This window comes from Vidua chalybeata, chromosome 13 (genome assembly GCF_026979565.1).
Source record: "Vidua chalybeata isolate OUT-0048 chromosome 13, bVidCha1 merged haplotype, whole genome shotgun sequence".
NCBI lineage: Eukaryota > Metazoa > Chordata > Aves > Passeriformes > Viduidae > Vidua > Vidua chalybeata.
Window position 1 is genome coordinate 5,800,495 of NC_071542.1, and position 24,358 is coordinate 5,824,852.

General features: G+C 38.3%; 1 protein-coding gene across 4 annotated transcripts in view; it reads right to left on the minus strand.

Annotated features, from left to right (window-relative positions):
• ENTREP2 (endosomal transmembrane epsin interactor 2) overlaps positions 1–24,358 on the minus strand; it is an 87,954-nt gene that overhangs the window by 44,053 nt on the left and 19,543 nt on the right. For all 4 annotated transcript variants that reach the window (XM_053954634.1, XM_053954632.1, XM_053954631.1 and 1 more), the window contains exon 2: positions 7,801–7,857. In XM_053954634.1, coding sequence (XP_053810609.1) covers positions 7,801–7,857 — 57 coding nt within the window. The remainder of the gene's footprint in view (positions 1–7,800; positions 7,858–24,358) is intronic.

Sequence of the window (24,358 nt, forward strand, 5' to 3'; positions counted from 1 at the left end):
CAGACCTAAAATTTGCAACTACCTCAGCCATATTAGTTTAATTTTTCTCTCCAACACACTCTCCAAGGAAGTAAAAATGGAAACGTTTTAAAAATTAACAAATATACACTGTGCCTCAAAAATGTTCCACAACAACAGCAGAACGGGAAAAGAAAGCTGACATTTAGGGTCTTTTAGACATTTAGGACACTAGGAAAGACAACATTTTTCTAAATTAGCTTTGTATGAAACAGTCTGTATTTAAACAAAATAGATAAATCAGTAAATAAAAATGAATACATTTTCTTCAACAATGTGAATAGTCTAATAACTTTTAAGAAAATCTACATAAGACTGAATTTATACTTCCATAGCAACTGCCTAATGGGTTCATCCACCTAAACAATACATTACTTTTTGCAAGTGTCACATTGCAGGAAGGATTCACCTCCATGCACGTGTCAGTGAAATGCTACTCCAAATAAATTAACCTTGCACAACATCTGTAGCAGGATTCCCTGAGGAAATAAAGGCTCGTGTTGTCCTGCTGACAAGGACAGACATCAAATCTCTGCGAGCAGCCCTTCCTGGCAGAAGCTAATGAGACAGAAGCAGGATGTAAAGGTCACACTCACAGATATTTTGTGTCTGTCTTTCCTAACATATTAATAGCAATTAACTACTCACTTGCAATTATTCTCATTAATTAACAACTGCGTGCTCTCTCTGAGCACTCGCACACCAGAACTCTGACTGAGGAGGAAAATTCTGCCAGGTGAGCAGGGTCAGGAGCCACAAGTGCTGATCTCCATCAAGAGCACATGAGTATTTTCAGTATCAGTTTCTGAGGCAAGGCTTCAACGTGGGCAGCAGCTCTTTCCAATTCAATTGTAATGTAAACTCACTATAGTTTTGGCCATTTCAAGAAAAATTGCACATACATCTCCAAAGAAGATTCACATGAATAATTTGATGGAGATCCATCAGTAAATGGAACTTTAGGATGTCAAAGACCTTTCCTCATATATCTGAAGTAGAACCTAATCCATAATGCTGTTGCAGGTTTTATAGTATTTGTAGTAAGGAAACACAAACACTCAATCACACACATGTCTAGCTCAGGATCTAAACTGTGATTTACCTGGCCAGTAAATCCCACTCAAATTAAACTATTTTTCTTCAACAAGCACAGGATAATTAGATTCTCTTTGGGTAACAGTGTGTTTCCTTCCATCTGTCACACAAATAAAACTAAAATCACATGAGCCTTGATTGAGTACGTGAGCACAAAGAGTGAGGTATCCATTCCCAACTCCATCACACCTCAAAATACTTTATATTAGTTCATACAAATATTTATTCTACTTTTAAAAACATTTCAAATGCAGCTCAGCTTGTCTCGAATAAATTTTTGAAGCTAGTGTTTCCTCACCATTTGAAAACAAAATACCAAGTTTAACAAATAGCTCCCATGTTGCCCAACTAGCCAGCCCCAGTGATACGTGACATGAGATTCATTTACCAAGGAGGAAGAAGAAATGCTGAAGCAAACCAGACTCTCACCAAGAAAGGGTTGAAGAAATTAGACTGTGCAAAGGCTGCCAAGAACTCCAAGAGCAGATGGGATGCAGCCTGCATTTCTAAAAGAAGGAGCAGATGAGATGAAAGAACCATCAGCAGATATATTTAGAAAGCGTGTGAGAACAAGGGAATTACTGATGGCTGAAGAGAGGTGAATGTAGCACCCACAGCACACTCTTCATTGCAAGCAGCAGCAGCAGCACTGGGACTGGAACAGTGACAATTTCCCGTGGCAGGAACGCGCCAGCAGGAGCTGCTGCCATGGCAACACGATGCGAAGGCAGCACATGGGGAGGAGCAGGGGCTGTTTTAGGGTAAGTATCCAGTGCTTCTTTAGGAAGGGGCCAGTGTTATGCCCCAGCAGGGTTTGTCTGCTCTTCAGGAAAAGCTGCTTGTGGTCTTTTTAAACTCTACCACTGGGGGTAACTAATTAGCACATGGATGCTCAACAGACAAGTCCAGATTCTCACATGAGTGACAGCCAATGGCAGCTGGGCCCAGGAACAGGCAGCCTGGTCAAAAGGGTATCAGAGAGATGCAGACAGAGACCTAGGCAAGAGAAAGCTTTAAGAAGTGTTGAGATGTAAAAGAGGACTTCACATATTCATTCTAAAGAGATACTTCACCCTGTGGCATCTTTTCTGCACCACTGCAAAGATTTCCCTGATTCACTTCCTCAGTTTCCTTCTCAAGTATTGTTTCTTTCTCACCCAGTTCACAACTTTAGTGGGTCATTCTCAATTTTTTTCCCCTCTTCCTCTTCTGTCAGGTCTATTCTAATGAAAGAGCACTGAGGCTAGGTTTTTCTGTCAGTTGTTTCATGATATTAAAGAAGACAGAAGGGAATCAGCAGTCTAAGTTTAAAAAAAACATCAATAGGCAGTGCACATTTTAAAAGCTAAATGGATATATTAATTTATCTGAAAAAACAAAAAATTGCTACATTAATGTAATCAGAGTTTACACAAATTCAAATGTCAAGATTTGAAAACCACACTTTTCAGACCCCTTACTCAATCCAACAAGGGACATTATTTCATGGCCTAAACCAATAGTTCATACATTGGGAAAAGACCTCTCAGGGCATCACTTTGAAACAAATATAAAAGAGAAGCAGCTTCACTGAAACATAAACATATTTTAAATCTACTTTCAAACTGATGTTACCACTAAATACACTAACCTCACTTCTAGATCCTGTCTCACAGATTTTTTAGCACAACTCCAGCATGCTGTAGCAGTGTGCAGACAGATGATGCAGTTTGGTGACCAGCGCAGTACAGCCACTTTAGTGCTTTATACAACTAACCCTCAGGGAAGGGAGAACAGGAAGGCAAGAGGGAAAGAAAAACTTAACTATGTCCCCAAGTATAGGAAAATACTGTTTACAGCCTACACTTTCTTCACTGAAATCATTCAGAACCGAGATACAAATCTATTGCAATTCAGTTATTTATGGTGCTTGTGGCACTGAATCTCTGATATATCAGAGATCCTATTGTATAACTTCTTATTGGCATGGTTTTGATCCACTTCTTTCTGGCCATCTAGGTCCTATTCTTCTCAAATCTTTTGATGTCTATCTTCCTCATGTTGGCAGACTCACATTTCAATTTCTCCTTCCTGTCCCAGTCCTCCACAATTCTCTTCCCCCTGATTTAGCATTCAGCTCCTCTGAATTTGGGTTGGTTTCCTTCCATGCTCCCAGAAAAGAGGTCAAAGAAAAACACTCTGCTTTCAATTCCAAACCCTGGGTTCACATCAGCTCTGATCAAAATTTACAGCTTTACATCTGAAGAGCTACTTTTTGAACCAGCACTGGATTTGCTTTCCAAACAGAAGTTATTGCAGCCTCCCAAGCTTCCTTTGGAAAGCAGCAATACCCAGCATGCAACCCCTGCCCATCTCATCAGAAACTGAAAAACACAGGTATGTAAGATGCTCTTGTTTTCACCCAGTGTTTTGTTCACCTTTAAACTAATGCTTCAGCCTCAAAGACAAGTGTTTGTCTAATAGCAGGGTTCCTAATGAACATTTTGATCAAGGAATTCAAAGAATGCTCATGCTGAAATGATACTGCAGAGTGATCAAGGGATCTGTTAAGGCAGAGGGATGTTCTGCAGCTCCTCTCAACATCACACAGGTATCAAAGTCAGCAGTGACACATGAGGGGATTGCTGCCTCAGACTCTGCTCTTCTCCCACGCTGTGCATTCCTTCACTTGCTCTTCTCCTGCAGTCCCGACCTGTTTATGCTGACATTGCCTCTCCACTACATAGATCATCTTCTTATTCCAGGAACCAAACACCAAATCTCTGCTTGAGGGTGGGTACTGGAGGAAGGACAATCACTTTTTCTTTTTCAAAATTCAAATATTTCTCTCAGATTTTATCTGAAAGGAAGCTGTAAATTCTCTTACAAGAGTTTGAAAATACTTGTCTCACACCCCTAAAACTGCTCTAGAAGCTCAGGTTAAGCAGCAGGGCCAGGAACATGTCAACACTCCACCTCACTGAGCAGAGTATAGGAAACTTATTGTTTTATAAAACACTATATACACACACACACTAATATATTATACATATATATACTAATACACTATTTCTATACATTTTAGATTTCATCTGTTTCCTAAAGTTTGGTTATTCCTGCTGTAGACTGCAATGATATTTAGTGAGAGGAGATAATCAATGAGGAAAAACATTTGGACCAGTTTTACATATTCATGCATCTTATGAGGCAATAGTATACGTGAATGTATGGATTTAAAATTATTAGTAATTTCCCTTTTCAATATAGATGTTTTTCCAATGATTTTTACAGAATAAGAAAAATATTCAAGTCTGAATTTCAACTAATTCAAGTTTTTCACTGGAATTCTAGAAAGAAAAAATCTCTCATTTTGCAACTACCAAGCTGACCCAAGATGTATATTTTCTTAAAAAGTCAGTTTTTGTATTTAACTGAATCTTACCATGGGTGCAGCCTGAGACTGCACAGCAGTTCATCCTTTTGTCTGATATGCAGGTTGAACTGCAGCAATTTAGGACAGCTTTTCTTATTTTTCTAAAATGAAGAACATCTTATGTGCTCATCAAACACAAAAAAGGCTTGAAATAATGGTTCATTTGAAGGGAAAACACCTTGAGTTATATACACACTGATTTGCATGTTCACTGGTGCACAGAACAGGATCTGGAATGCACATTCATAGTAAATGCTTTTAAATAGCTATGCTGAGTAATCAAGTTCATTTATTAATAAGTAGTATTACCTTGTGCTCATTGACATTCACAGACTTTAAGAAACCCCATATTATTGTTCATTGAAAAAAATATTAAATCTATCAGTTTATTGTAAAAACTTTCAGTTAGAAATGTAAAAATATTTTTCTGGGGTCACCCAAATGCAGATGGCAACAGAGAAGCTTTCAACTCAATTCAGATGCTGAATTAATCTCCTTAGCACAAACAGATTTGCAATTACCATAGATTAGATTGTAACAGAAAAATAATGCGACTGCACAAATTGAAGTTTTTTACAAGGTAATTCCTCAAGTGCTCCACAAGCTCTCTCCCAGTTTTCAGACACTTCCATAAACCATGAGGAAACAAATTCCTACTTTAACACTGCATTTTAACACTAAGCAGTGGTAGTGACACAGCCAACACTTGGTTTCCAAAAAAGGGACCCTTGAGAAATTTTCCAAAAGCACTACCAATACTCTGAGATTTCAAAATGAAAATAGAGAAAGCTTAATGAGGAAACATCTGAAATATATGGAAAATACTGTTCAAAATCAATGTGTGAGCAATTTAAGTATCTCCTTTGCCTGAGTGCTTCCTCTGGTAAATGTAAATCCAGGTTTGATAACAGACCTGATAAATCCAGGTTTGATAACAGACCAGGTTTGATTCCTTGCATGTATAAAGCATTTTGGCAACACAAGCAACTGATGGCTAGGAGGGGACCAAGAAAATTCAGATATACTAACAAAAAATCCGGCAAATTTTCCAGATAATTAAAATTTGCAAAGATATTTTAGCAGGAGAACTTCTAAATTTCTGCACATTAATATTGCAGGAAAACGTCCTTAGTACATACACATTTGTAAATCTTTAACTGAATGCAGAATACAAAAACAGCATTCATACTAATAGCTTATAAATACTCAACTTCTTTCAGTTTTGACTTTGGTTCCAAAGTGTTAAACTATGCAACAACATGCTCATTTCTACACCAATACTACATAACACATTTCTAGTATGATACAGCCAGAAATTAATGGTTGATGAGCTATTTCTGTTTGATGCTTCTTCAACTTCCTCTTTTTGCCTGCAGAAAATAAAACATTGGCAAAGAAAAGACCCTGCATCTGTGGGAGAACCCTGTATGATTACAGTGCTGAGCAAGGCACATCCAGCAGTGTGGGTGGCTGACCCTGGCCAGCAGGAATGCACCACACAGCCACCCACTCACTGCCCCTTGCAGCAGGACTGGAAGGGAATTAGAAAAGCCCAAATGAAAAAAACAACTTGTGGATGGGGATAAAGATAGTTTAATAAGTAAAAGAAAGAGGAAGGAAAAAGCCAAAGCAAGCGACGCTGTGTGGGAAAACCAGAAAGCTTTGATACTGCACAAGTGCTGCTAGCAATAGTCAAAACACTGGTTATTATAAACCAGCTTTAGTCACAAATCCAAGATATGCAGAAAACTGGCACCTTAAAATATCACAGTTTCACCAGTTTTCAGGACGTCACATATGTTGCACGGTTTAATTTTATTTAGCTTTATTCATAGCTTCAAATGATAAAGCTATTTATCTATCTTTCTGCTATCACTCTTGGCAATGCCAGATTCTATAACACACTGCAACAAAAAGGACACATATTGTAACTGATTGTCTAGCTGCCTATAGTACTATAAAATAGGTTAAAAGGTAAGTATTGACCATATGTATTTGGCATATGTGTTGTATAAACAGATCAGGAGAAACATGGCTCATTAGCATGTCGGTGGTAGTTTGTGCTGTGAGGTTGCAAAGTTACACATTATTGACTGCTAATCAGAACAGTCACCCTGCACACGTGGGATCCAACTGCTCAAAGGTCAAAGAAAACAGGACATTATGTAGCCACTGTAACATCACTACACAGCTTAGTCACACACAGAAGTGAAAAACACCATCCCTGTCCCCATTCTTCAGCTGATGATTGTATCACCATCAATGCAGAAGATCAGGATCTAACACAAGACCATGAAGCTTACTCTTGGAAATAATTTCCTAGAGGAGATTTTAGGAAGATGAGCTATTCTGCAAACATCAATGTTACCATTACTGTTTCCTCCCTTTTATCTTTATTTCCTTGAATTACACTTACCACGACTGCCTATTTCCATTTCACCGAACGAGTCGATATTAGAAAGCCCAGCTGAATTTACAACATGCAAGTGAGTGTTCAGGAATCAGAGAAGAAAAGTCTCAACAGGCCTGGATAACATTTCTGATGTCTGAATATTATTTATTCCAATGATGTGAGCTCTGCCTACTGTCCGAGTTTATAATATGAAAGATATACATGAAATTCTAATCAAACTTATTCTTACCAGTGCAAGACTCTCTATTTCATACTGTCCATTATGCTTTATATTCCAGGGACTATCTTCAGTACTATGTTACAAATGTTTTGTGCTATTCTGTTACACATGCACACTGTTTCAAAGGCAATGTTTACCTGCTAACACATCCTTATTGACACAGTCATCAAATGTTTTTAATAAGCTTGATTTCCATTAAATACTGCTTTACATTAATAGGTTAACTGAAACTCTATTAGCATGCACACACAAAGAATGGATTACTGTTCATTATTAAGTAACTACATGAATCTCACAACAGAAATAATAATGTAGCTGAAAATCTTTCTGCAGATGAAGACAAACAACAACTAATTTGCAATGGGCTTTTTTCCATTCAGATACCTGCTAAAAAGATTGCTCTGCAGTGCATTTTTAGGCAAATTAAGTTAAATGCAAAGGTACAAGCAGACCAACAATCTTTTTGTGAGTCAGTAGAAAAAATACTGTTTTCACCCATGTGGTTTATACATTACAACTTCAAAGGTTTCAAACTTTTTGTACTAAGTGTTTATAAAGATCAGGATACACAACAGCACTGCAAATCATCCCCACAGACCATCAGGCTTCTCTATAAAAACAAAAGCACTGGGAGTTGCTCACCACAAGGGACAGGGGCCTCTTCCATGAAACAACACCGATCAATCCTGACAACAGCACCTGGAACAGAGAGCAGAGTTACTAAAGAGGCATGAGGGTTATACCCGTGTCATTAAAAACACAGTAGGTAATAAGATGAAGTTAATACACAGTCATGATACGTATTTCCAGAATGCGGGAAACCAAATACTAAAAATAAAATGCTTTCCTTTTATTCTCCATAAAAAATAAACAGAACTAGTACTAAGTTGTTTTTAAACAAATTTCAGTCCAGCTGCCAGATTCACTCAGTTGTGATCAGATCATAAGAAGTCATTAAAACATTTCTTCTCTCCCAGTCCCAATTGCCATCAACACTAAAGGAGAACAAATGTTTAGAGCAAATTTTCTTGTGATCTTTTACCACAATTGAACATTAGCTAAAAAGGGGGAGCAATGACAGAACAATCACAAAATCATCCAGAAATCCAGATAAATTAGCAGAAGGGTTTTTTGTTCTGTTTCACCCACCCAAACAACCTCCCCACTTGATCGTATGTTTGAGAGACGACCCATACATTCATTAAAACTTGGATTTAGCATACAGATATATTACTCCCTATACTATGAACCAAAAGCAAGCAGGATTCAGACCTTTATGCATCTAAGCTAATCTTAGGTATTTTAAAATAACATGCAAATTACAGTTGAGATGCCATAAGCTTCACATGTAATTAAAAATGGAGAAAGAAACAAGAAATGGGGTGAGGGATATTGACCCTGGTGTGGGAGAAAAAAAGTGGAGAGGAGACTTTTCATTACTGAATTACAAAAATAGTAACGTTAATAAAATAAAATTCAGATAAAAGAATGCATCATATATTTATTTCAAGAGTCCACAGTGTCATTTCTTCACCTCAGCTTGTGCAAAGAGTCTGCGTAACAATAACTTATATACTTAGCTAGTCACCTTTCCCACTCCATCCTGCTTTCCTAACAATCTTTTGGGTGTAAAAATAGCAGAGCGTAATAAACAAAAATGCATCTGTATCTAGCCACTGCAGAAGCAATGTACACTGTATTGGGAACCAGGCTGGAAAAAAACCAGTCTAGTGATGCTTGGTGGGAATGTGGAGAAGGAGCTGCTGGTTATCTGGAGCAGCTGCACTGTGATCAGTTTAAGCTTTTACAAAGTCCAGTCTGTGGACATACTTACTGTAAGCATGTTTCAAGCATATTTCACAATCTGACAACAGTGCTGCAGCAGATGTTGAAAACATTATTTAGAAAGACAACATGTGGAAAATGCACCTTTTGGTATTTTCTTTAGTAGCTGTGCCATTAAAAAAAGACCCCTCAAATTAGGTTTTTTTGTGAAACCTCAGTGTTAGTTTCTAAATGAAGTACAAATGCAATAGCTGGGAGATAAATGCACAGTAAAAATGAACGAAGACCAGCATATGGATATCAAAGACTGTCCAGATAATGCCTACATGCAAATGTGCATAGTTTGTATTCTACAGCATTTCCTACAGCAGAGAAGTTACATGCTTCTGGATGTTGGCCAAGTGAAGGAAAAGTCGAGAATTCCATCTTTGCTGTTAATTAAATGTGCTCACACAGCTATGTTAGCTTATTATTACTGTATGATAACTTGGCTCTGGGCTGATAATCCTGTAATGTGGAACTGCACTCAGAAGGTAAAATGACAAGGTTAGCTAGTTTATCTGCTGGCTAGACAGCAACATGCTCTCAACTAAATAAATGGGCTGGCTGAAATTGTGAGGTTATTAAAGAAAACCCTTTAGGAAAACTAAGAAATTGCATTCCAAACCAGAGCATGTATTGATACATAAAATATTTGTAGATAAAACATAATTCACCAAGTCACATGGTCAGAGCCAAGATACTCTAGTGCACTACCTATGAGTAGCAAATCTTTACTTTCATTTACTGTGTGACCTCCCTTCCATGAATTAAACCTCTACTCCTCTTGTCTTATTTATGGCATTGCACAGGGTGCAAGGGAGCTGATCCCTTTTGTTCAGCTGAACTACAACTGTGTTTGACCTTTAGAGAGGCCTTGTAAGATGAAAGAGGTACATGTGTTTTGGTATGGAAAAGGGGAGCTTTGTGGCACTCACTGTACTGGCTCTCCATGCAAAAGGTCAAGCACAGCCAGGCCACTTGATAAATTTACACTAATTATAGACACAAGAACTCAGTGTCCCACCTGTTTAATATTGGCACTATAAGAGGTCGCCTCAACAGTGCTGTCATGTAATTTTCCAACCTCCCTTAGTCCCCTGTCTCAGTCACTGGTTACCCAAAAAACTTATTTTGCTTTGAGATGCAGCTACTTCCAATGCCAAGCACCTCACATTAACCCACAATGTGCACAGCTATGTAACCAGGAAAGAAGCACACAGAGGACATCACATAATGATATTTAGTTAGTATACACCAAAATACTATCAAAATAGAAATCTACAGATTTCTTTTGATATTGAAGATGACCAGGAATTTAAGAACAAAACCAAACCACACCAACAAACCCAAACAAACAAGGAAAATACCCCACAAAAAAACCCAAACCCCAACCAATCTTAAGGTTTTGTTTTCTCTTCAGCTTACACTTCTTATAAATACAATGCTAACATTAAATACAGTAAGTAGAAACCTCACTTTATTTCTGTACAAAAGTAGCAATTATTTGAAAAGTAGTATGTAATTTACAGGCCCAAAATATCTTAAAATAATCACTCAGAATATTCAATAGCTCAACATTTCAATCCACACGGCTTCTTATGCTTTTCAAAAATCACTACATCACATGTATTCTGTGCACAGGTTTTTTCTTAAACAAAAAGTAAACTGGAGTTTGAGGATTTTAACAATCCCTTAACAATGGCAAATGTGTTTGGATTTCAGAACCTGCAGAGTATGTTTCTCTACTACCTTGGACCCAACTTCCATCTGCTGAATTGTAGTCAACCTCCCCATCACATAATAATTGAAATAAATGACAGCTACTAAAAACATTCAAAGAAGTAGCTTTGCCAGATTCCTTAAGGAGCATTCCCACAGATATATGTAGATATATGTATCTGCTGATTACCACAATGCTGATGCACGGAGAAAAAACAGAGTACATCAGTCCTGACTTCTGCAGCATTAGAAATGCAGTAACTCAACATGCATATGAAAACTCCATTATCATCAATGCAAGTGGTGCTCATGCATGACAAAGATGCATTTACTTTAACAGGCACATACTGAGGCAGGGCAAAACCAGAAGGTAAAATTACTTTCCAGTACAGGGACTCAAACAAAGGATTAGCCCTTGATGGTGTCTTTGCCAGCATTTTGCCTTCACAGTCTGGTGAATCTCTAGAAATTCAGAGGGCTCTTACTTTGAATATGGGACAGATCAGATGATGCAGTCTCTCAATGTATCTTAAATCATCTGCTTTACAAGTCTCCAACTCCAAAATGACTCTTGTATCTAATACATTCTCCAGTGTGGTTCCTTTAAACTTCTTTTCTGAACTACATAAAACCTACATTTATATAAATATTAATGAAAGCCACACTACGTATAGTGAAACACTATCAAGGTACAAAAAAACCCCATAGAAACTTAAAATTACTGATGTCTATGTATTAATTTGCTTAATAAAATGATTTTTTCCTTTAGTTTGACTTGGGATCTAAAAATGGTTTTCTAGTCTAATATAGAGCATGAGTTATAGAATTCATGTTCTGGTTTTATTTATATTTTTCCAATTTTATTCTCTACTGTTATTCCTGCTCTCTTGCTCAGCCTGGTACAACATATATCAAGTAACTTGGTTATTTTATACCAGTTTAAGGGCTAGTCACGTTTTCAGCTTGTAGAAACTTAAAATTACTGATGTCTATGTATTAATTTGCTTAGTAAAATGATTTTTTCCCTTAGTTTGACTTGGGATCTAAAAATGGTTTTCTAGTCTAATATAGAGCATGAGTTATAGAATTCATGTTCTGTTTTTATTTATATTTTTCCAATTTTATTCTCTACTGTTATTCCTGCTCTCTTGCTCAGCCTGGTACAACATATATCAAGTAACTTGGTTATTTTATACCAGTTTAAGGGCTAGTCACGTTTTCAGCTTGTAAATACAAGACTAATTCTCTAAGCAATGGATTCAATCACATGAAAAGAAGCATACAAGTTCTCCACAGTAATTGCAGAAATTCCTTCTCAGGCCTCTTCTAAGAACTAAATGTATATGTTTACAGAAATCTGTGTATGTGCTTCCAGAAACATGTGTTGTGAAGACAGGTAGATAACCAGAAACCAAAGAGCCTGTTTGTAACAACACATCAGACAAACACCATCAGGGCGGGCCAGGCAGAACAGGCACAGCACAAACAGGCAGATGAGGCACGAGGCAGCTGAGTGGAGAGGGCAGGGCAGAACCGGGCTGCCAAAGGGAAATCCCAGCACCACCAGTGCTTTCTGCCAGCTAAGCACAAGAGCAGCTGTGCTCCTGCACAAGGGCCTGAAGCCACTGACACTTCCCAAGGCTCCCCTCTCTGGGCTACAGGAGTACACACTACTGCAAAGATTAGTTTTGTCAACCCAAATGTTCCTGGAAGGGTAAAGTTCAATTGTACCCCAACTGCCTTTAGGTTTAGGTGTACCTCAGACAGTCTAAAACAATGGCTGAAATATCTTCCAGGATGATGTTTCTGTGAAATCTACCACAGCCCATGTAAAAAGTAGATAATTATTAAACAAAATGCAAGCATTAAATACTGTGTGAGTAATGCCACAACTATCATATACTCAGAGACTATAAAAGCATGACACATTACTACCAAAGCATGAAATCTTCTTATAATAACACTCTCTGCAGCATCTGCAATCCATTAGTGCAAAATGCTGGTAAAGTTAAATACATACTAGAGGAAAAAGAACTGTGCTGCATGGGAATTAGCTGAAAAGTGACTGGAATAGTCCACTAGTAATATTACTGTCCTTTCCAATTCCTGGAAAAACAGGAAGGATGAAAATCTCTTGGGGTGAAGGTGATATGAATGCATTAACAAGTACCAGAAGAAGAAAAAGGTTTATATATTTCTATAGGCATACACACACACACATGAATACTGTATGGACAAATACAGAACAGTGGCTTGGTTTTGGAATGGTCTTCCAGGGAAGTCATCCTAAAGAGTGGGTGCTAATAAAAATCATACCATTACACCACTTTCAAAACTCTGCAAAAATCAGTCATGGGTTAAAGAGTTTTTAAAATAGTTAACATAAATATTTATCAGCAAATATGCAAACTGACTGTTCAACATGCTGCTATCACTGGAATCCAGGCACTGCTCTCTCATTTAAAGGCCACATCCCTATAAACACAAAAAGCACAAATGCCACCAGACTGCAACCACAAGCAAAAGATCCGGACGCTGCAAGATAAATACAAGCAAGTCAGCAGCAACCAGAAAACCACAATGATTTAAGCACAGTTTTGGGCTACTTTATAAAAAGACTCAGTGTGTTCCTGACTCACAAACACTACATCATAGCTTAGTCGCTCTCATTTATCCACTGTGAACCTAAAAGTAATCTAATTCTAATTGCCATGGAAACGGGAGCAAAGAAACAAAATCCCTTGGTGCCCCACAAGAACAGGACAGTAAAATTACCTATACATTGACACAGCTACCAGACTGTATTAAGAGCACACAGTTCTGATCTCATTTTAAGCTCTAGGGTGAGGGGTTTTTTTTTGTTTTGTCTTTGTATTCCTATCAAATATTCTCCATACCCATCAGGAATCTGCTTGCTAAACATCTATAATTTGTTTCTAGAAGGAAACAATTTAACATACAGAGAAAAACAAGCACTGATGGAGCACATATATATCAGAATAATATATTTTTCAATTATAAAAAACTTGACATGTTCTGTATTTGTTAGCCTTCTGAGTGATTCAGAACCATTATGCTCAACTTCACTAGAATATGCAAACTGTATTAAAAGCTATGGATAGGGATTTAGATAAGATATTAAGCACAGAGCTGATATGTCAGTGACTCACAATACAGTCTTAATTCTAATCTGGTTTTTATTAAATATACTCACAGAACACACTATTACATTATCTTCTATGCCCCATAATGTAATCCATGGGCATTAATAAGGCACACAGCCATTAGCATAAGAGTATTTAAAGGGAAAGGTAACTGAGCAGTTTGAAACCAATCCTCCAAGCTTTCAAATGTATTAGATTATTTATGAACAAACCTGAAATAAACAGATGACTGAAGAACGAGCTCAATATGTGCTGTTTCATAGGGGAAGATTTTGAACTCAGAATAAAGTCTATTGAGATACTGTAAGGGATAACATAAGAAAATTTTGTGGCTCTTGAACAATTCTCTCAATTTAAAATGAAGTTCCCTCGCAACCTAAGCAACTTCCCTTCTCCAGAATGACCCATGAATGAAACAAAAGAACACAAGAGCTTTGAGTAACACCAGGAGCAACACTGCTGCAGAACCAGCTGCTGTTTTCCACACTGTTCAAAATAAAAGCCAGACCAAGCAATTATTTCACAAATAATTGACAGAAGAAATGTGCTGCCCATACATGATATTCAGCATCTCTACAGTAGCTCAGATCAAGTGTGGATAGCTTATCGATTCTTTGAAGCAGGAAGGGTTTACTGAGGCAGCAGTCAAAAGCTTAATTAAAATGCACTGAACCAAAGAAATCAGTGAAATTAGATGCAGTTTGTCCAATATGATAGATCTGTATGCAGGTGTTGTAAACTCAAGTGTCAATTCTTTCCTCATCTGAATATTTATTTCCTTGGTCTTTATGTGCATTCCATGCAATAGATTTACAAAGATTATTTCTAACAGGGATGAAACCTCCACACCTACAAGTATATTGAATTTCCTTTCCAAAACTACTGACACATTTTTAATTGTTTGTAATGAAAGAAATAATGCCTTAAAATAATTGGAAAGCTATTATGAGTCTATAAAATGAATCATGCTTTATTTCTTTCGTAATAGTTACATTCCTTCAAGGGCTGAAAATGTGAAAACTTCATCTTAATTCCAGTAATGAAGGATTCTATATTTTTCCATTACTAAGGGAAAGGTATCACCCAGCTATCAGAACTTCACTTCCAGAATTTTCACTTTCTGTTCCATTGTATTTTTTTAAAAAATTATATCCATAATGTTATTCTGACAAAAAAAAAAAAAAAAAAGAAAGGTGATACATTTCTGTAGACATTCCCTAATCTGTTTTCACACAAATCTTGACTTGCATCATTGACTCAGTACAGAAAATTATTCTAGAAATATTGTTTCCCAGTAGCATTAGGAAATTACTAATCAGATTTTTGCTGCTGGGCTCTTCCAATAATTTTAAGAATGAAGACTGAGATTGTTTAGATAACTGAAATGAGACAATGGCTCTTTCAATTACTGACACAATTTCTCAGGGGATGAAAGCTGAGGCGTATTATAAAGCGATCCAAATATCAATAACAAGAGCATTTTCTTTGCCTCAAACTCAGAAGGGCTTCCAAAGGCACATAAAATGCAATGCCTCAGCACATCTCTAGTACAGGGTAAGGTCCACTCCTCCAGTTCCATAGACCTTTTGGAGCTATATTTCAAACTGCAGTGCCACAGGGCACATGGAGAGAGATTAATCAAAAGAGCAATAGACCTCATACTCTAATGAGCATGATCACTGCTTTGCCTCCAGGCCATGCTACCAGATAAAGGAAAAGGTTAAAGATGCACAGGCAGCAATGAGAGAGAGAAAGGAACAGAGTAAATATTAAATGGTCAGATCAGATAAACACTGTCCTCAGCCTACTGACTTCTGTCACCATGCTCTTGGTGAAAACCACCTACACTACTGCTTTCACCATCCTTCCTGAGACAACCCTTCCCAGGCAGCTATAGCCACTACAGACTGCTGGTCACCACAACCAAAACAGGACTTCAGAGGCAAAGGACAAATGAATTTGGATAAACACACGTTTAATTAAGGATGGACAGATGCCTTCCAAACATGCCAACAAAGCAGGGGTTCTGAAGATGAATTTCATGGCAAGCTGAACATAAGTCAGCAGTGCCCTGGCAGCCACGAGGGCCAAGCGTGTCCTGGGGGGCATCAGGCACAGCATGGCCAGCCAGGCAAGGGACGGGACTGTGCAGCTCTGCTCTGGGCTGGGGCAGCCTCACCTCCAGTGCTGGGGGCACTTCTGGGCACCACAATATAAAAAAACATTAAGCTGTTAGAGAGTGTCCAAAGGAGGGCAACAAAGATGGTGAAAGGTCTGGAGGGGAAGCCACACCAGGAGTGGCTGAAATCACTTGGTCTGTTCAGCTGGGAGAAAAAAAGACCAAGGGGAGACCTTGTTGCAGTCTACAACATCCTCAAGAGAGGAAGAGAAGGGGCAGGAACTGATCTCTTCACCACAGACAGGACTTGAGGAAGCAGCTTGAGGCTGAGTCAGGGGAGGTTTAGGTTAGAGATTAGGAAAGTTTTTCCCCCAGAGGGTGGCTGGGCACTGGAACAGGCTCTACAGAGCAATGGTCACAGCACCAGCCTGACAGAGTTCCAGAAGCATTTGGACAATGCTCTCAGGCACATGATGTGATCTTAGTGGTGTCCTGCACAGGGCAGGGAGTTGGACTTGATGATCCTGATGGTCCTTTCTCAATACCTGTCTCCCAATACCAAATCTATCTGAACCAGTTTTCTACTGAGACAAGATCAAGGAAAATATCTGCACCCGGTCCCCTCTAGCCTCAGTGGCACAGAATGGAAAACCAGGTGCCATCAGCAGCCTGGAGCCACTGTAGCACCTTTCTGCCTTGTCCTTGCCCAGGATGCTCACAGGCCTCAACTCCAGCCACTTAAAGCCTGTCAGCAGCAAAAGGAAAAAATGAAATCATGCTGATACAGAGTCAAAATAGACTGAACAAAGAATGTAATGTATTTAGAATAATTTAGAGCGTTGCCTCTATTCTTAATTATTATAATCTCATTAGTTACTATTAAAGACTTAAAATGCATTATTTTTAGACATGCTGCATACAAGTTGTAAGATACCTGTTTTTGACAATCCTTGAGAATAATTCTAATTGGTTTGGAAAGAAAGACAAAAGGACATGGGCAAGTAGAAAAGAGTGTATCATTCCAGCACCACAATCAAACCAAGTTCTACAATGCACCCACAAGAAAATGAGTTTTCAATGCCAGCAGCAATGAAAGCCATCAAGCTTTACAGACGAGAAGGCACATATTGGACTGATCTAGGGAACAGGCAGGACCTTTTCTTACATCAAGCTCTTGGGCAGCACAGTGACATGACTTCCAGCTTAAGACTGCAGAACTACTTGGCAAAAGCATAGCTGTTTTCTCGTGAAATCTGACACATGACATGTCCCCAAAATTCAAGGCAAACACTAGGCAAGAAGTAAAAGTACCAAAATCTCTGTAAATCTAATTCTACTGTAGGGGCTTCTTACCTTGTCAGCAGGCAATAGGATTGGGGAGCACATGATTTGCTCTTCCAGGAATTTTAATACAATTGGTAATTTGAGCAATAATACTCCAAATGTTGAAGGAATAAAAGTATGACCTTAGTTCCAAAATCAAAGCCCAGAGCTATTTTAAGTGCAAGGAGAATGCAAAAGAGGGAATCCTATAACCAATACAGAGCAACTAAAATGATGCCTATTTTCTCTTCATAAGAGATTCAAAGAGATTACTGATATATAACACTAAACTAATTTGCACACCAAGTTGTAATTTATAATAAACACGGTCAAAATACATGAACTCTGAAACACTGCAGACAGAAAAACATCCTGTATAATACTGGTTACAAAACCAAGCTGGATCATCAAATTGAAATGTCTTCCATATTGATTTGGAAATAAAGTGAGAATAAAACACCAATCTTCATATGAGACCTCATCTCACACCAGACCCATTTGCCAGATCCTGGTGGTCTGCCTTCTAGGATTATTTAATGGCCATTCAACCACAAACCACACTCACTCTACAGAAACCCCTTTCCCACAGAAAAATTAAGGTCAAGGAGTCCAAAGGGTTATTCCACCTGACTCTAAGGTCAGGATTTCTGGTAAATATAATGAGAACTTTGTGTCAAGATTAAGAGGAAAAACATCTTATAGTCTTAAAAGAGCAGTTTTGCATTTTTACATTACTGCTAGATCGAAACACTTTACTCTAAAAATTTGTTCCTGGGGTTTTGCAGAATCATTCATCATCAGAATAACTCAGACCAGCAGAAACTGGTTCCTTACTGCATCAAATAAAACCTGCATTGTACAAGATCCACCTGTATTGTCATCTGTGGAGGAAGTAAAGATCCAGAAAAAGTGATTCCCATTGACATATGAAACATGCTTGTTTAACAAGGATTACAGATTAACCAGCATTATGCCTGACCTTTAGAGGCTGATCCACCACCATGTCCAAAAATTAATTAAATGTTAATTTCATATGGTACAGCCATTCACATACAGGCATTAGACTGAGCAGTCTTTTACTCTCTTTAAAACACCTTCTTAAATATCTCCTAAGAAATCACTATAACTTTATCTAATATTAAATGGCCAAGCTCAAATATGACCATTTTCCCACTTCATGGCACAGTCAGATGTCTTCATTTTAAAAAATTCCACAGAGTCAAAGGCAAAGAAAACTGAGTAAGCAGTACATCAAACTCAATTATATTTCAAAGACAGGGCCTCTTTGGTTTGTTCTACTTGTCTCTGATTGCCTGCAAAAAGCTCACAAAGAAGCTTCGAAATTACCATCCCAGTAAGATTCCCACACTCTCAATGTTTGTGTTACTGCAGCCTGGCTGACCACAGACTCAACAAAAGCCTAACATATTGACTTTCATAAAAGCAGCTATATCCCTACTTCAGCTGGAGATACTTTATTCATTAAGACAGGATAAACTAAAAACAAGACAGAGAGACTAATACTTACTTCCAAATGATTTCAGGCTATTACATTTTATGCACACTAACACAGCCTAAAAACTTTTAACTCGTAACTTTGGCATTTAGATTCCATCTTAGTTAAAATTTTGAAAATCAGCTCTCAAAACCCAAGACAGTGGGACGGTATTCCAGAACACGAAGTGTCACTTGTCTTTTCAAAAAACTTGCTTGACTTTACTGAACTTAGGCATGTAACAGAATGGGATAGTGACTTTGCACACAATATCTGGTTTTAGAACCATCTTCTCGCTATCTTTCCACATTAACTTTTCAGAATCAACATCTGAGATGCAAAAGTTTTATTTTTAAACTGAAGAATGCAGAGAGAGATGGACCTCTTCTGCTCTGGCCAGCAGCTTTCTTTTTGTACACATGGAGAAATTTGCAGGAAAACAGTGACAACAATGTTTGTTCTGACACAAGTATCAAAAGCACTTAACAGAGAAACTTGGCTTTCTAGCAATATGGAACAGACCAAGGACCACACTGAAGCTTGCTGATTGGAGATGGATAGGAGAAATCCAAATTGAGTTCACCTCAAACACTGAGCTGGCAGCTGGTGTGAAGAAAATCAGCCTCAGTACTGCAGAGCTGTCAAGGAAGAATCTCTCAAGTTATTGCTATTAATTTGTAGGAACATGATGACCTGTGTCGTGTGTCAGGGAGTCTCTGGTTAGGGGGTATATCAGATACTAGTGACTTAACTGGAAAATATTCTTGACAGGACAATCTGCAGTAGTAAGACTGCAATAGTAGGAGACTAAGTAGTAGTAGTAAGACCAAGTAGTAGTAGACCCTATCTTGCACTACAGTAAACACATCATGACTAAACACAAAGAGCACAGAACTGTGGCAATTCACTACAAAATCAGCAGAAGAGCAATCTTCAGAGGTTGGGAAGAGGGGGTCAGTTTCTTTGTTTGTGTTTTCTTTGAGGTTATGTTTTCTTTGTTTGTTGTTGTGCATTTTTTTTAATAGAAAAAAAAATCAATGCAAGTATCAAGCTGAAAGAACAGACATGGGAAGAAAAACAGTATAGCAATAAAAAGAATAGCTCTACACAAAAAAAAAAGGCACGGAAAAATGTGAAAGTGGCATTAATAGAAACTACATTATGCAAATAGTTTGCTATTCGTGTTTCATTCATCAACTTGGGAAACATAAATATTAGAAAGTATCTAGAATACTACTGATTTTCATTAGACAAAAAAAAGGTCACTTAAAAGACTCAAAGCTTGCTAAATGGGATTCAGTTTTCCTACAGCTTCTACAGCTTTTCCATACACAGATATCTAAGAGATCCCAGATCAATTCAGCCTCAGCTACCTGAGGTAGCTCACACGTACCAGCTAGATCAGGAATCCAGAGCTGGAGCTCTCCAGTTCCCCTCACCCAGATCCCAGCAGACGATGAGTCTCACACTGGTGGACCTGCATGTGCAAGAGAATATGCACAGCTCAGGTGACAGTGCGCACTGTGCTCACACAGCTCAGGGGACAGTGCGCACTGTGCTCACACAGCTCAGGGGACAGTGCGCACTGTGCTCACACAGCTCAGGGGACAGTGTGCACTGTGCTCACACAGCTCAGGGGACAGTGTGCACTGTGCTCACACAGCTCAGGGGACAGTGCGCACTGTGCTCACACTGATCAGGGGACAGTGTGCACTGTGCTCACACTGATCAGGGGACAGTGTGCACTGTGCTCACACAGCTCAGGGGACAGTGCGCACTGTGCTCACACTGATCAGGGGACAGTGTGCACTGTGCTCACACAGCTCAGGGGACAGTGTGCACTGTGCTCACACAGCTCAGGGGACAGTGCGCACTGTGCTCACACTGATCAGGTGGCTGGATGGCTACAGGTCAGACACCATGGAGATGCAGCCACATCATTCACACCACTCAGGCACCAGAAATGAAAAGTCTGTGCAGCCAGCATCTCTCTCCCCTCCTCCTCACCTGCTTGTTGGACCAAGCAGTTTAAAGAAGATATGAAATATCTAATAATAATACTAAGAAAAAAAGCTTCCACTTCTCTAATGTAAACTTTAACATAGGAAAAAGCAATCCTTTATTTGACTGATTAGGGTAATGCAGTAGTCTCAACAGAATGCATCTTTCAGAAGTTTTTTTCTCTAGGGAACACAGGTGAGAACAGTGTTCTCACTGTGAAAGTAAACTTATTCACAACTACAATATTCTTTTCATAATAAAGTTAAACACTAAATCAAGGAACTTAACTAATACTTCCAGGAAAAAAAATTCTACACCAAAGTAAAAAGTTATGACCAAATCTAAAATTAGAAAAATTTAGAAGTGAGAGAACTTCTAAGTTCAGGTCAGTGAAATTAAGTTCTTCATCTTATTAAAAACTTTTGCAGATTTTATGCCAGGTTGTATAGAACTACTCCTACATTCCTTTCCAATCAAAAACAAAAATGCAGATCTAAGAGAGCAGAAATCCTAACAAACAGCATTTGTCAACATCATTCTTAAAAATGAGTAACTTGTCCAGGATTATCTGGACAAATATCTCTGCAATATTTCCCCTTTACAACTCACCTTTATTTACATAGCACACTGTATAGATTCCCAGGGAAATTACCTTGGTGCAGGAATGAAACACAGCAAGTGTAAAGATATCTGTAAATCAGTTTTTAAAAAACTCATCCAGCTCCCATAAATTGCCTACATAAAACTCCAATAAATGAGCCTCAAACCAGTCCACAGGTGCACACACATAATTTGGCATTTGTATTTAGTTTTTGTTAAGTGCATTTTGCGAAGCTGACAAGTGTTTAATTGGCCTAAGTATAAGACAGTCCTGAATATCAAGTGACTCATTCTGCAAGAGCAAATGGAAAAAAGAAGAGGAGTGAATTGCACCAGAGCACCTAAACCTGGCATATGTCTGTCTTGCTAAAAAACCCCAGCAGAGTGCCCGTGGAACTTTCCTAAAAAATTAGGAAATTTTAAATATCTCAGTGCAAAATCACTTTAAAGGAGCCAGCATAATCCACAGCAACCCAAAGTGCAGTGCCTTGAGTCCCAGCTGAGGAGCTAAGTCAGAGCTGGAGAGCCCCTGCATGGATTCAGAGCCTCGTTATCCTAAGCAACACCAGCACTTCTCAGCTGCAGGACTGGATACAAGATTAGCCCAGAAAATTAGATCAGAACATCAAAGACCAAACATTTTCATTCTGGAGTCAAAGGGATCAGGAGAAGAGTCCTGGGACACAGAGAAACTGGGAATTATAACAGTCATTTTGATCTCAAAGGTGGTATGGACATCATCAATTAATCACAGCTTCTGCTTCACTCCTTAAAGAAAGAGGAAGAAAGAAACTGAATAGGAAAGAATGATGAGGGCTGTTAAAAACAAAAGACAATAATATTCAGCATTCCATGAGTATTAAAGTGGATTGGGAATCTTTTCCATTTTAACAATTCTCTCGATAAATAACTCTTGCAAAAAACTTCAATTACTCTCTTAAAAGTACAATGATTTTGTTCCCTGGGATAGAAAAAATTATCATATTCTCAGTCATTTTTTGTGTTTCAGCATGTAAAAGAACTTTCATCTATAAAGGAACTTTCATCTATGTCTTCTCATCCCACTTTGTTCAGAATTTCCTTCCTACTCGTTGTGGAACTGTTCCCAGACTTTACAGATCCTTTGTAACACCACACAGCATTCAGCCTTCCTTTAGACCAGTACCATGTACTTCTTTTTTTTCCACAGGGTTACAAACAGTCAGACCCTCAATGGCTAAAGACAACACCTAAGGAAAATCTAATGACATGAAGACAAAAAAAAAGTAACAGACTCAGAAAGAAAATACAAAGGAAAAAGCTAGAAAGCTTGGGTCTTTTTGCAGAGCAGGTTTCCTAATTTTGGAAAGCACAAATCTTTGTCACTTCAATAGGTCATCTCACCTTTCTATGCTTCAGACTCTCTGCAAATTAAGACAGCTCTTTGCTAATTCACTGTAATGTTGCAAAATTTAATGAACTTAGAGCATCTTATACAGCATGTCAGATTCTGCTTGCAATAAACAAGCTCTACTGTACTTTTTCGAAGTAATTTCAGAAAAGACATCTTTAGAGATCCATGTTTTATCCCTGTTGTAGTTACCTCAGAAGGTTCTCAATCTCTCTCTCCTGATATCCCCCCTAAGGAAATTGCCACAGAATTTTGGTGGTAATAGAGGGACCCTCACTCATGTTTTGATTGTTTTCATTAGCTTCTTACACTGCTGATAACTGCTTTGAAGGACACAGGACTTCTTTATCCCCAACGAAGTTTGTGAAAGACAGAGAGAAGCATCCTTCATTTTTTCAGTCTTTATTTTACAGAAGGACCTCAAATCCAACTTGTTCCAGAATTCCAGTACAGCTTCACAAGAAACATTACCTAGAAATGTTATTGATCATTTTGCAGATCAGTTGTGTTAGGGCACAAAAAAAACCCCAAAAAACCTGCAGGAGGGGCAGCAAAATTGTTACTGCTGTTGATAAAAAGAAGGAAAAAAGATAAAATCTGTCCTATCTCTTCCCTCTAGACTTCCTATCCAATTTTCCATCTTGAGACATGGAAATCAGTAGCAGCATCAAGTGGATTATCAAGACAGGAGGTAGAGAGCATTGTCAATTCTCAGTGGGGTCTGGTTTTGTTTTGGTAGTTTTTTGTTTGATTTTAAATTCACACACACACAAAGAGTAAAAGCAGATAACTGCTAAACAGGGAGCTCTGCAGCAGGCAGGCACTGAGGAAATGGGATATGAAAAAGAAAGGGCCAGAGAAGTGAATTCAGGAAGCTGTCAGAAGTCATTAGTAAAGCCAGAAAAATGTAACAACAATCAAATTTTAAAACATCATTAAAAGTAAAAGCAATACTTTTAATAGAAGTGCAAACAAGTGTATCTTTTTTTCCTACCAAGCAGCCAAAAAAGAAATAAACCACTTGAGATATAAAAATATTATAGCAAAATTAAAAATATTCTGTTTTGTAGCTGATAATTTATCCCCGTTAAGGTTTAGAATTCAACATAAGCTACGTATTTTGCAGATATATTCTGTAAACTTCTGAAAATGTCTGAAGGATCAGTGAAACTATGGAGAAGCAGCAGAGATGCTGCATGAGAAGTGCACAATTCACAGAGGAGAAACTGATGCCAAGTAATGCAGACTGCAAAACTCTCATTCCTGCTGCAGCAGTTCTGCAGACCATGCTTAGTAAAACGTTGCACTGCTGCCTGCCAATTAACATCTTACTTTATTGTCTCAGCAGAGAAAAAAACCCACTACATTGCTGCCCTTAAAACACAGAAATAATCCCTTGCTATACCTCAAAATATGATAGAAGTGAACACGGTATGTTACTTAGGTTATTACTAGATAGAATAAAGGGCATTCTGAACCTCTATTTTACACATCAAAATGCTGAGCCACTGCATATTCAAAGATAATAAGCCATTTTTTTTTAATTTTTAGGATGCTTTTGG